The sequence below is a fragment of the Anser anser genome, assembly GCF_964211835.1.
Source record: "Anser anser genome assembly, chromosome: 15".
In the NCBI taxonomy this organism is placed as follows: Eukaryota; Metazoa; Chordata; class Aves; order Anseriformes; family Anatidae; genus Anser; species Anser anser.
This window is the reverse complement of record NC_139736.1, coordinates 2,710,854-2,723,987: the sequence shown is the minus strand read 5'-3', so window position 1 is coordinate 2,723,987 and position 13,134 is coordinate 2,710,854. Positions and strand designations below refer to the sequence as shown.

The window sequence follows — 13,134 nt, the reverse complement described above, 5'->3', positions numbered from 1 at the left end:
GCAGAGTTCCCCTGCCTGATCCTCAGCGGCCTGGCACCTCACGTTGCCAAACTCTTCTGGGCAAAGCAGAGAAATATTTCCTTTCTAATCTCATAGCATTTTGTACAGGGGTGAATGAGTCCACAAGAACCTACAGTCTCCACCTCCAGTGCTGTCTGGTTATATGTGAAATAGGAAAGTGTGGGCAGCTGAGCTGACTCTGAGGACTGAAAGATTAAGAATCAGACCGCCAAACCCACAAACTAGCAGAACAAAACTTAAGTAGTACAAGATTTTAAAAACAAAGGGGCCCTAAACTTGGAATTCTTCTGATGAGCTTTAGATTCTTTTGGGGTAAGGGTACAAGTCAGCAAAATTTCTATCCTTCTCTTTTCAAATAAATTGACCCATAAAAAAGCGGTCCCAGGAACTGAACACTTGAAGGATCCTACCAATTACCATTAAGATTGGCAGAATCTTTGTTCCTCTTGCACCACATGAGAATACAGTGATTTGAGACCCCACTTCAAGCTTTTAACACTTAGAAACGTCTCTCCTATTTGGCTTTTAAAGTCTGCAGCTCCTCTGTCAATGCATGTCAATAACTGTGGCTGCTCATCTCTCACAGAGAACTGCTGAGCTGGAAGCTATCTACTTCCCGTGCTTTCACTAACAGTTTTCTCATTTTGTTCTGGTGTTTCCCAAACTCTCCAGTGAATTCTGCATTTTAAAAGAGCTCTGTCTACAGCAGTATGCTCTCTGTTAACTCTTTTTCCATCACCCTGGTTCTCCCATCTAACACAGGCTATGTTGGCAGGATGTACCATACAAAACTTCTCTACCAAAGCACTGGTGGCAGTGGAGAAAGCTGATATCCTCCCCAGGTGGCTTCCAGTGCCCACCGAACACCATGGCACAGAGCTATCCCCAGGCCCAAAAGGTGCAGTCCACCAAGAGGAACAAGCTGGGCATGGATAAAGTCTGGAGGCTTACCTGGGGAAGCGCTTGTACCACTGTGTCCAGGAGAGCTCGCATTCCGGTTGCCATTTTAAGCAGTTTCAGCACTACAATGAAAACCAAATCCTGGTCAGCAGGGCTGGGAAATATCTCAAGGAAAACCCATAAAGGAAATACAGCTTCAGATCTTGTGAGGGAGGGCTTACATCTCTCTTACATTCATTCACACAGATGGCAAGCTCACTGCATCCTGGTAGGGCCCGCAGAACATCCAAACATCCTGACTACATCCCACACCAACTAATGTTAACGACGTTAGTAAAACAGACCAAAAGCCACAGAACTCCAGCATGCCCTAGCAAGAAAATGGGAGACTGATGGGGAGACACTTCCTCAGGGAAAAGCATCATCTCTAACTCTGATCCTCCCTTCTCCACCAGTTCTGATCTCGTCTAGTGTCAGTACAAAAGGACTGCCATCCTGGGTGTGAATCAAAGACCAATTTGAGACACTTCAAACACCCACAGTACCCCACCTAGCTTGTTTCTGGTTTGACATTCTGCAGGCTTATCTGCTAACTGTTCTCAAATCAAACTGAAACAGCAGGACTAGAAGAACAAATGGCCAAACCGTTTCCTGACGTGTCTGGAGGGATGGCTGAAGACCTATGGAGCAGGCCGTACCTCTTGCTATTCTCAGCACCCGCATGATGCGTATTATTGTGGGATTGATAGGCAGTGCAGCATTCATCTCAATTTCCTCCAGTGTGATTCCCACAATTGATAAGAGAACTATGGCCAAATCCAGCTGATTCCACCTAACAAAGAGAGGAAGGACAATAAAAAAAGAATGGTATGCTGACAGACATCCAAGAGCAGAGAATTAACTGTTAAAACAATCACAAGCAAATTCCAAATGCCCCTCTGCTGTCGGATCTGGACCCATGATCTTCTGTGTGGGATAAAATCAACTCACTGAAGCTGGCACAGCCAGTCCTGAGCTACAAGCTGCTGCTGGCTAGGATTGTACTCTGGGATGTGCCACTGCCTACTTCCCAGTCCCTATTGTTCCCCTGTATCCAGTTGGAGCCACTTTCAGGGACAAGACACTAGTAGAGGAACCTTTGATGCGATGCAATACAGCTGCTTGCATGTTATGTCACCTGTCCCTTCAATCACTCCACTTGAGTAACTTCACTGATTTACAGCCTAACAATTGTAGAGGTCCTTCCACAACAACACTGAAAGACAGTGAGATGTGGAGAAACTGAGTGACTTTCCTACACAATTTCCCCATTAAACAATCTTGCTCATAGCGGCTTCCAACCGTTCAGTTAGGGTAAATGAGGCAAACATGCTGGTTTTGTGGAAAAGCGTCTGATCTCACCCTGTTCCCCAGCAAGTTGCCAGACCGCAATGTGCTCTCACATACAATCGCTTCTGGCTAACTGCGTGGCAGAATACGATCTGTAGGTCTCTGAAGCTGGGATCTGAAGGCAGTGGGGCTGAACACAACTATCTGTGTCTTTGCCAAGGGCCTTTACAAAGGCAGCAGACTGCCAATGGACTAGTTTGGTTCACTGGCAAAACAGACTTGCTTTTGGGACTAAGCTTCTGAGCTTAGGTTGCCAAAACTACTCTTCTGAGGACTACATTGATATCCAACAGGTGAGCTCTAGGCTGAGCTGGTCAGATCTGGCAGAGAGGCAGATACTGCCAGAAGGAAAGTATCTAGAATTTTGTAAGATTTCCTGAATTCCCTCTGCAAAGCAGTACCAGCAGTTCTTAGGATTTTTAGCTCCTACGCTATAAAGTTTGCACCTATGGAGAGACAGCCTTTTGCTCTCTCCTGCACACAGTATGTGGTACTACTGTAGTGATGCTACATTTACTCAGCATCTGGCTTTGAAACTGGGTCAATACAGTTCTATCCCAAAAGCACAGGAGTTTAAAATACTCTTACCTGTCCTTAAAGAACCTTCGAAAACCAAATGCCACCAACTTCAGAACTGCCTCGAACACAAAAACTATGGTGAACACGTAGTTGCAGTACTTCAGGGCTTCATCCAGGGACTGAAAAGAGAGGCACCAGTTAGACCAACCGAGCTGCCCTTTCCAAGACCCAGCGTAGAGGGACTGGCAGAAACAAGGGCGGCATAAGCACAGAGATGTAAGAAGTAAAGTCATAATAGATTGCAGAGCTCTGTTACAAAATTGCACTAAATCACACAGCAAAACTCAAATAAAGGATTAGAAACTGATGTAAACAAAAACTTCATAAGCACTAATAGTTGTTGTGCTAAAAACAATGAGAGCCATCAATCCTCCAACTTCACCACAGAAATTGTTCAAGGTCTGGGGCAGAAAGAAAGCTTTACCCTTTCCCCATCTAATAAAATTTACTTTTTCTGAACTGCGTAGCCTTGGGTAGAATAAAAGACTTGATGGATGATTTCTTCATTCCAACATGGCAATCCTTAGGACAATGGCTTTGATTAAAATGCTCAGAAAAATAAATAATGTTGGGGATGGATTAAGTCTTGCCTTCTTGAAAAATGTTACATCTCTAGAGCTAGGCAAAGTATATCCATATTTGGTGCAATGTTCACTCTCTCTATAGAGCTGCTCTCGGAAGTCAGGAATCCACAGTGTTTATACTTTAAGATGATGAGTGTTTATAATGGATTTCATTGGAACTGGAGGCCAACAATAGCAAAAGAATCTTGCTTGGACCTTAAAATAGATAGTTGCAGAATAAAACAGCTCTTTGGTTGAGTAGGGATTTGGAGAGAGAGGGGAGGGAAGGGAAATTTAGTTAAATGTAGGATAGGTGTATTACAACAAAAAATGACAACAATAAACTTCAAAATAGACACAATTGGAAATAGAATGTATTAGAGAAGGGGAAAAAAGCTTTTCTGCTTTGTTGACAGAGGAACCCTCAGGCCACGGGAAAGCTCTCCTTTTCACATTTGTGTGATGGCTATGCTTTGCTGACCCTAGATATATGGGATGAACATGCACTGATTTTTTGGGAATGGGAGATGAAAATTTTTCAGACATTAGCGATCCTCAGTGCACTACTCTCCCTACATTTTTCCCTAAAATAAAATGGCTACCTTAAAAGAATGTGGGACTATATACTATTTCATATAAAGCTCACTTCCTGAGCCTAAATTCTTAGGTCACTTGTGATCGTTTGCATTCAGGTTCACACCATGGTGTTTTACATGAACATAAAACAAGCATAAATAAGATCTAATCTGGATATGTAACATTTACACGTGAAGCAGAGACTGTTATATAAGGGAGTTACAGGGGTAGAACAGCACAGTCAGCTGGTATAACACACAAGGTATCCCGTGGCTTGGGGCCCCCCTGGCTTAGCTTCTGGGAGACATTTGCAAGTTACCTGGCAAACTGTGCAATACTAAAAAAGCAAGCACTGAGCCTAGAGCTCCCTGAATGATAACGCAATGGACGGTTAATATATACAGCAAATGGAAGGGCTATATGATTTATACCAAAGGTTTTCTTGGGAAAGGATTTTATGATATGTGAAGAAAAGAAGGGCTGAACTTAAGTTGGCTTATTTCAAATTCATTGAGGAAATGAAATGCTGTTGTGCATGCATTAGCTTCATGGTTATACCCATTAACAGAATATTCTAAAACTCTGGATTGTTTTACAGTGTGAGGGTCAGTCCTAGTAAAATTTTAGTTCACGCTCCATTAGCCTTATTCACTATTTCTTTTGTTGTTGTTTTGTTTTGTCTTGTTTTCATACAAGAGCAAGGGAATCAAGCTTTTGACTGTGGCAAGTGACTGAATGCAGAGCTGGCCTAGAGGAAGATGGATGTGTGACACTGAACCTGGAGGCTGCTGAGGGTCTCAAACAACAGGGAACGGTCCCAGGGAAGTGGGGTTGGCTGCCACCCCCACGCTGCCGTGTTTCACAGCCCACACATTGCTGGGCAGCTCTTACCTTTGGCTGGTTGTAGTGCTCCATTGACATGGTGATGACATTGATGCCAATAATGAACGTGATGAAGAGGTCGAGGTAGTGGCTGGTGCAGAGGCTGTGAATGTACTTCCGTGCCGGAGAATAGTCCGCGTAGTAAGGCCTGCGCTGGGCTTCTGCAGAAAAAGACAAAAAGGCAACGCAGTGAGTGCAGGCCCTGCTGCTTGCTTGGCAGCCGTCACAACCACACCATGGCCTTGCCACGTCTAATACACACACGGATGCAGGGCAAAGTCCTTGGGAGAACTGCTTCAAGCAGGCCATGTGAAATGGCCAAGTGCTTCTACCCAGCAGCGAAGTCTTCAAGAACTGTGGCAGGGTTATTAGGCTGAGCCAAACCTCTTGTGCCTGCAGAAGGGACCTCCACACCTTTAACAACCAGGTCCTCTTCTCTCCCAAGTGTTCTCTGTTCTTACCACTGTCTCAGGCTAGAGGACAACCTTTTCACATAATGGGCCCCTGCCACAAACCAGGAAGGGTGAGAAGCAGGATGGAAATGAGAGCCCAAAAGCTCCAAACCCAGCAAAGCTTCAACTCCAGTTTTGAGAAAAGGCCCAGAGCAGGTCTTGTCGGTCTGGACTCTGCCACATCTCTTCTAACCCAGCTGATGTCAGGCATGTTACATGTAAGTAGGAGAACATAACCTGAGCTCAGCATCTGCGAGAGAAGGCTTTTGGTGTGTTACAGAGGTCTAGAGAAAACACAGCGATGCCTGTGGCAAAGTAGGCACATGCGTGAGGGTTACGAGCACACGGGGTAGCATCAACGGCGATGGAGCGGGGTGCTCAGCACTTGGCTCTACAAAGACTGTCAGCACAAGCTCCTCTGAAAATACAAGAACGAGGGCACGATTGCATCTAAAAAATATGTAGGCTATGACCACATGAATTTTGTATCTCTGCCTCTGGGCATGACTCCTCCTTTCTTCTCTTTGAAACAGGGAAATTTCTGCACATGACCAATTTTCCGGGGCTGTTCCAAGGCGAGTGTTTGGACACTGCCCTGTGACTCAATTGTATTTATTGCATGTGTCTCTCTTAAATTAGACTGTGACCACAAGATAGCTGAGGGCACTCTGATGGAGTCTAATTCTTTTCAAACTTAAGAAATACAAATATTCAAAGAGTGTACTTAAGGCCAAACTCAGCATTACTGTAGATTTTGCAAGTGCAAGAGACAGGTCACACTAAGCCAGGGTAGGATTGTTCTTTATAAAGAGTGTTTTTTTTTGAGCAAATTCAGTTTTAAATGCATTAGGAGTAAGGAAAAAGTAGTTGTTTCACCTTAAAAATATTGAGGAAAATAAGTTCAAAAGTACTCAGTGCCCTCCTGAAATCCATCTTCCACTCCTCTCATCTTGTTAATATCTTTCAGATGGAGTGACTCTTGAAATGTTTTTTGTTGTTGTTTTTTTTTTGGTAGTGCAACTAATACCAGATTGGAGTCCAAGACTCTAAAATAAATTGGATAAAAGGAAACTGAATCTGCTGCTCTCTTTCAACTACTATTTTTTTTTCTGGTAGTTAAAAGTGGAGTGAAGGCATTTTGAAAACATTTCCTTCTGATTGGGGTCACCTGGACTTATTTTTTTTTCTGCTAGTGGGTGTGGAAAAACAAGATGAAAGCAAACAATTGTCTTTGAATTCATTTTCATGTTGCTTATGTGCCTAAGTCCTACCAGTCATCTTGGACTGGTATGGCTGTCTTTGCTACTGAGCTCGGCTGATCTTCTGGTATGTCTAAAAAAAACAATAATAAAAATGTTGCAGTAAATATTACTAAAGTTTGTACAATGTGCTTTCATGTGTATTCAGGATTGTGACATGCTCTTCTCTTTTTGCTGGAAATGTCTTCTTGGGAATGCAAAAGAAAGCTTCTGGGAAGGTCTGAGAATACTCTAAGGGGCCAAACTTTATATTAAATGTCTATTTATTATGGACTAATGATTGATTAACAGATCTCAGAACACTAGCAGTGATGGGCAGTGTGTGAAACCTGGCTGCACAGTCAATGACTGCAGCTACTCTCTAACCTGTACAAAGGCACTCGTTAACTATTCAGTAGAAGATCAGATGTTTATTGCATTTTGTAGACTATTTATATAATTCTAAAGACTAATCCCAAGAAGACAACTTCCATGTAAAGCTGCTGAGCAGCAATCCTTCTGCGCTGCCTGTCAGCAGCACGGCTCCCTCTTTACGTGGGCTGGATATCCAAACAGTAAAGAGGAGCCACCCAGCCACATCAGAGCGTGTGCTTTATTGCATCAAAGTGTCTCGGAGCTCTGCATCTGTACTCTGCCAGGGCTTAGTGCTGGCTATGCCTGGTCATTGGGTTGCTCAGAAAACTCGGGACAGGTTTAGCTGAGCCAGGATGAGGGAGCTCTAGGAAATTCCTTTCTTGGTTAGTATGCTCTACGCCCCTGAAGCCAGGTTAACAGATGAAGAACAGGTCTCCTTGGGGGACACATACAAGGACAGTCTGGGATAAAGTTGACAACGCTTGGAAACACATGCAACAACACCGTCATGCTGAGTGCAGCAACTCATGCAATGTCCATTAGAGGAGATACTGCTCATGCGAGGCTAACGGTAATGAGCAGGGGTGTGCAGGAAGGACGGGTGAGCTTCTGCTCTGGGTGATGCTGGTGTTAGGCTGGGGCCATCCCATGAAGGCACAGGGTTTGCAGCAGGGTGAAAGCAGTGAGAGAGCAGCCACATAACTTCACTGCAGCTCTGATCCCCTCCGAGAAGGAAGGGAGGCTGCGTGTCAGAGCTCCAAGGCCCCCAGCTCGGCTGGGTCACTTCATTCCTGGTCCCCTTAGGATCAGGAGCTTCACTTCAATCATCAGTGCAACAAGCGGTGCTGGCCTCCTCTCAGTTCAGACACGCATTTGCACCACTTATGAGATTATACCATCTTATTCTCACCAGTTTGGGTGTAAGTGTTCACTGCACACACCTACTGCTATAGCCTGCTCAGCCAGAGACCTGGGCTCGGCAGGAGAACTGTACGAGGAGAACACCGGACCGTGGGGACGTGGGCACAGCAAACGAGGGAGATAGAATACATCCTTAATTACAGTAGACAGAATGCAACCTGTGCCTGGTTGCTCCAGGGAAATGGTTCCTGGGATGAGACTCCAGTCAGCCAACTGGCAGACATATATCAAACACAGATGAGCATCCTCTCAGCTGCAGCTGACAGTTTGAGTTGGTGGAAACACGGGAGGGAAAGGAGACACCATCAAACACAGACAAAAGGAAAACCACAGTCCTGTCTCGCCCCCACTTCTGGATGTTGGCTAATGCTTGGATCTCACCTCTCTGAAGAATATTTAGACTTCTTTGCTTGTGATTTTGCTGACATGAAAATGAATGAAGCACTGTCTCCTAGCTAAAAAGCATTTAGGTTGGCATTACAATTGCTAGCTAAAGCTCCTCCATTATTCTCCTCTGCATGAAACATTAGAAAGCCCTAATGGGTTTATAAGCATGCTTGGCACAGAGTAGCTCTGTACCTGCAGCTGCCTGGAAAAATAAGCAAGATGGTTTGATAATTCCCTAGTTGGAAATATTAAACACTAAGATATGCAGCGCCTGAATTTTTAGTTACAGCTCAAATGTTTCTGCTGGATACAGAGATGGCTGTGGCATTGAGAGGATGGGCTAATTTAAATACCACTGTGTGCTGCCCATGATTGCTCATCCCCAGGGAGAAAGGCTTACAGTCAGTGCTCTGACAGGCATCTCTGTCGGGTCTTAAAACAAAACCAGCCTCTTCCTTCTACAGTGCCCAGATGCTCAGCTCTGTGTTGGGAAATGCCAGTCGGAGGAACATGGCTGTGGCCACACTCCTCTTGTGTGGAGTGGAAATCAGGAACTTTCTCAATTCTCAGCTTTTGGGGTCTTCCCAGGGACCCATGACCTGCTGTCAGTCCTGCAAGACACTCTCTTCTCCCCAGCTAGGGCCTCTCTGGGCTGTGTCAGATGTTCGGAGTTTCCAGCACTGTTTTCGGCACGCAGTGTCACCCAGACCCCGCTCACAGCCCTTGAAGCCCAGGGTACTGCCTGCATCTGACCTGACATCAGTGACTGCTGGCTTCCCAGCAGATACAGGCGGGTTGCGTTTGGCCCCGTGTCCTGAAGGCAGAGAAGATCAAGCTGATCCATGTGGTTTTAATCAAAAACTTTAATCTGGGGAGGCTGGTTTCAGTCTGTGTCTTCTGAGAACTTCATTAAAAGGTTAGGAGCTGCAGGATGATTAAATTACAGTTCACTTATTTACATGGTGGATTTAACTGATGGAGGTAGTGACTGTGTCAGAAAAATATTCTACTTTATCTTCAATTTTTACCTTCACATGAAAAACTACGCCATGCAGCTCTGCCTTTAAAAACACATCAAATACATTTCAAATACGCCCTGCCCTCTTTTTTCATGTGAGCACAGTTAACCTGGCAAACCCACTGCCTTACTGCAGTGCTGGAGTGCTATTGTATGTTCTTTGCACACCAACGGTGCCTGCAGTGCGTGGACTGCAAAAGCAAATTGCACTCGCAAAGTGATGCTGTCCTTGCCACATCAATGCAAGAGGAGAGGGGGACAGGGACTGAGAAGCCCATGTCACCAAGGAGCCCCAAAAGGGCACTGCCAGGACACAGGTAACAAGCAGTGGGGCAGCCAAGGGCATCAAAAACTGGAGTGTGACTTTTTGACTGGCCAAACCCATGCAGTGGGGGGCTGTTTTGCCATGCCCTGCTGCTCGCCGCTCTCAGCACTGGCCCTGGCTGCTCTCAGCTGGGTTTATCACAGCCTGGCCATAAAGGCTGGGCCCTGCAGCCCGAACCAGACACAGATATCCAGGACTTTTGATTTTTAAGCTCCACAGGCCTGCTGCCTGTGGCTGAGGACAGACTGAGCACTGCTCTCTGATCCTGGACCAGACCTGCACAGCCTACCATTCCTACCTTGGTTGGGGCTCTCAGGGCGCTGACAAGCTGAGGTTTAAACCGTTTCCAGGCCTGAGTTGCGGCCTACTATGCCTACATGGTGCATTTCTCTGTGTGGAGGTACCTATAGATGCCCAAAGACCTAAAATACAGAAATGGACAGGGTTGCTACACACACAGGATGTCATTACAGGTAGGTAAGAGGACAAAACGACAAGGTGCCAGGCAGACAGGGAAGTCCAGATGGGTGGATGCTGCTCAGATGGTATATTTGCTAGCTATGCTGGATTCTACTCCTGTTAACTGCCTTAATTCTTCCTTTCCCTATGGTCTCTTCAGGCTAAATGCTAGAAATGGCAGCTGAAGGAAAAGCACGGCTTTCTACTAGACTTTCCACTGCAGTTTCCTTGCTCCTCCGCAGAACCACTGGTCTCCTGCGTGTCATCCTGTCTCACAGGATGGTGCACCCATCCCTCTCACCCACTCCTCCATGCGGGTGATGAACACAGCGCTAGGGCACACGAAAGGCTGCCCAGCCTGCCCTGTGTCACCACGCAGCGTCCCACGGCAGCATGCACACACCAACACTCCAGCAGAGACTCACCGCCACGCACGGCACCAACCACATCTCCCATCTTTCTGAGTCTGCCGCATTTTTATTTTTACCAAATCCAATCGTCTTCTACATCACCCAGGAGGTGAAACACCCTCCCATTTAAACAAACAAAAACATTAAAATGTAAATATAATCCCCAAATATGTGTATCTGATATTTGAGTTTGCCCTATTAACAACTCAGATTTGGATGCCGAGCTCTCCATGCTGAACAGAGGCAGGTAGGAGACAGATGCTCTGAGGTAACCTCCTGGAAGCCCTGCACATGACCAAATGTTCAGACCCTCATTTGCTGAATTGCACTTGATCACCTTCCAGAAAGCTGTCCTCCTCCCTGTGTGCTCTCAGTGAATTCCTACAACCCACATCTGTGTAGTGCCTGGGTCTGCAGCCTGAAACATGTCCTTGACTTGATCCTATCTTTATGTAGCTGGATAAAGAGGGACGCTGTAACCACGTCCATCACTTCAACAGGGACTGGCTCTTTTCGGTGTCTGAGCAGTGAGCCACAGACAGGCTTGTAATAAGATTTACTCACTAATCAGGGACAGCAATGAGCTGTGCTTAAGCTACCCCTCTATACCTGTGCTTCAATCTATTTCCTGTAAGGACGCTTTATGTTCTCCGTTTGCATACAAGTTATTTCTTTGCATGTAATGTTTGAGCTTATCTGAGCGTCTCCTTGGGTCAGCACACGGGGCTAGAAATACTGCATAAGCAGAAGGACTCCTGAGAGCCTGAAACTGATTTCTCATATTGTGCTTGAAATGCTGCCTTCAGGGTTTCCACTTCTAATCCTAGCTGGAACTTCAAACTAAAAAAAAATGAAACGGGAAAAAGGAAATGAAATTGCATTTCAACTCTTCTGAATCTCTGAAGAGATTCAATGTCTGGTTGCGGCTGGATAGTTTGATCTAGGCTTCATTTTAACCCAGCTACTTCACTCACAACTAGCTAAAATGAAGTGGGCTCGGCCTTTAGTCTGGTGTCAGGTCAGTCTGTCATTAAGGCCCTGTGGAGACCAGGGTGCAGACATTGGTGCTGAGGTCTCCCATGACTCTAATAAAGAGGAGCACAAGAGCAGAAGTGGAGCTGCAAGGGACACAGCTGCCTGCCTTCTGATTCGAGTGTGGATGGATGGAGGAAATTGGCTGGGGATGAGGTTTCTACCAGCAAAACCTCTGATTGCTATGTCCTTACAGCCAGACAAAAGACTATTCAACCTAAATGCAGTTTTCCCTGCTCAGAATGGATACCTAAGGCCTGATGTCTGGGAGACAACTAGCCGTTTATCACAAGGAGATATTAGGTCCTTACAAGAGATTACACAGAGCAGCACAGTGCTAGGCAAAGAGCCACAGGGCTTATGTGGCAAGTGGGGCCAGAAGTACTCAGGCCCTCATCCCTGAATAAGCTCAGCTTTGATCACAGTGGCTAGGCCATCTTCTCTTGCTTACTTCTGCAAAATGCTTGCCAGCATCTAACACCAGCCATCCCTGTTTGCTAAAATGGTCTGGGAAGTTACAGTGACTGTTTTCCTGGCAGTTTCCCTGGGAATACCCAAGAGAGGCTATAGGTCTGTTCTTGGTGAAGCCCACCAAGGAGCAGTGGAGGCAAGCATCAATACATGAGAAACTCTGGGAAGGTTTGGGCCAGGAAAGGAGCATATGCTCCAGTGTTTCTCTGGTCTGGCTTGATCATCCTACTGGATCAGTCCCAGCACACTGCTCAGCACAGAAGGGCTCCCACCAGCCTGTAATGGGGCAAGCATCTCTTGTAATGGACATCTTCCAAAGAAGGCTTTTCTGGACAGCCCCATCTCAGGGCTCAATTCCTTTCCCCAGGGCTGCTGGTATGTTCATGCCCTCATGCATCATGTTTGTGGCATGCGGGGCCATGCGCTAGGACGCTAAAAGGCATCGCAACTACTTGGGCTAAGAAAAGGATTAATAAATCAAACCACCACCATCCTCAGATGCAAGCGGCACATTAAGCCTCAGGGCTACCCTCAGGACTGGCCTTCACGTGCACGGCAAGCATTTCAGCTGTTTACTCACTGCATCCCTGAGTCGCACCACGAGCTCCTGCTTGGTGCCGGGGAACCTTAGGGACACCTTTGCCTTGCAGAGCACATTAGTTCCTGCTACAGGACTCTGCTTGGAGAGCATTTGCTCCCCAGCCAAGTAAACAGGTAATGCTTTACGTCAGGCTTGCAGAAGACAATTCCAGGGTGTTGGCAACCTGAGACTTAAGGTACCGCCAACCAGGTAACGAAGCAAAACAGCCTCTTGAATCCCATGGAAACAAAACCAAAGGAAAATGAAAGTCTTGCTTTGGGAGCAGGCAGGGCTCAGAAAGATTTTGGTTTGTAACACAGTCTACCGACCAGACAGGTATATCTCCTTACTCCTGCGCTTTTTCTCCAAGCGTCTCAGACGCTTCTCCTCCCGACGCCGGGCCTCCTCTGCCTCCTGGTGCTGTCGGCACTTGTGGAAGTTCTCCACCACCACCCCCACAAACATGTTGAGCACGAAGAAGCTGACGATGAGCAGGAAGGAGATGAAGTAGAGAAGCATCCAAGGGTTATGGTTCTGGATGGGCTGGTGAGGTGGA

The 13,134-nt window shown here is 46.3% G+C and overlaps 1 protein-coding gene across 5 annotated transcripts in view; it reads right to left on the bottom strand.

Moving 5' to 3' along the window:
• Nucleotides 1-13,134, bottom strand: part of CACNA1H (calcium voltage-gated channel subunit alpha1 H) — a 228,334-nt gene that overhangs the window by 23,294 nt on the left and 191,906 nt on the right. For 3 of the 5 annotated variants that reach the window (XM_083799401.1, XM_083799403.1, XM_083799405.1), the window contains 5 exons: nucleotides 12,908-13,121; nucleotides 4,920-5,071; nucleotides 2,899-3,008; nucleotides 1,620-1,753; nucleotides 973-1,043 (listed from right to left, as the gene is read on the bottom strand). In XM_083799401.1, the coding sequence (XP_083655527.1) occupies nucleotides 973-1,043; nucleotides 1,620-1,753; nucleotides 2,899-3,008; nucleotides 4,920-5,071; nucleotides 12,908-13,121 (681 nt within the window). The remainder of the gene's footprint in view (nucleotides 1-972; nucleotides 1,044-1,619; nucleotides 1,754-2,898; nucleotides 3,009-4,919; nucleotides 5,072-12,907; nucleotides 13,122-13,134) is intronic. The other 2 variants (XM_083799402.1, XM_083799404.1) reach the window with 1 other exon arrangement.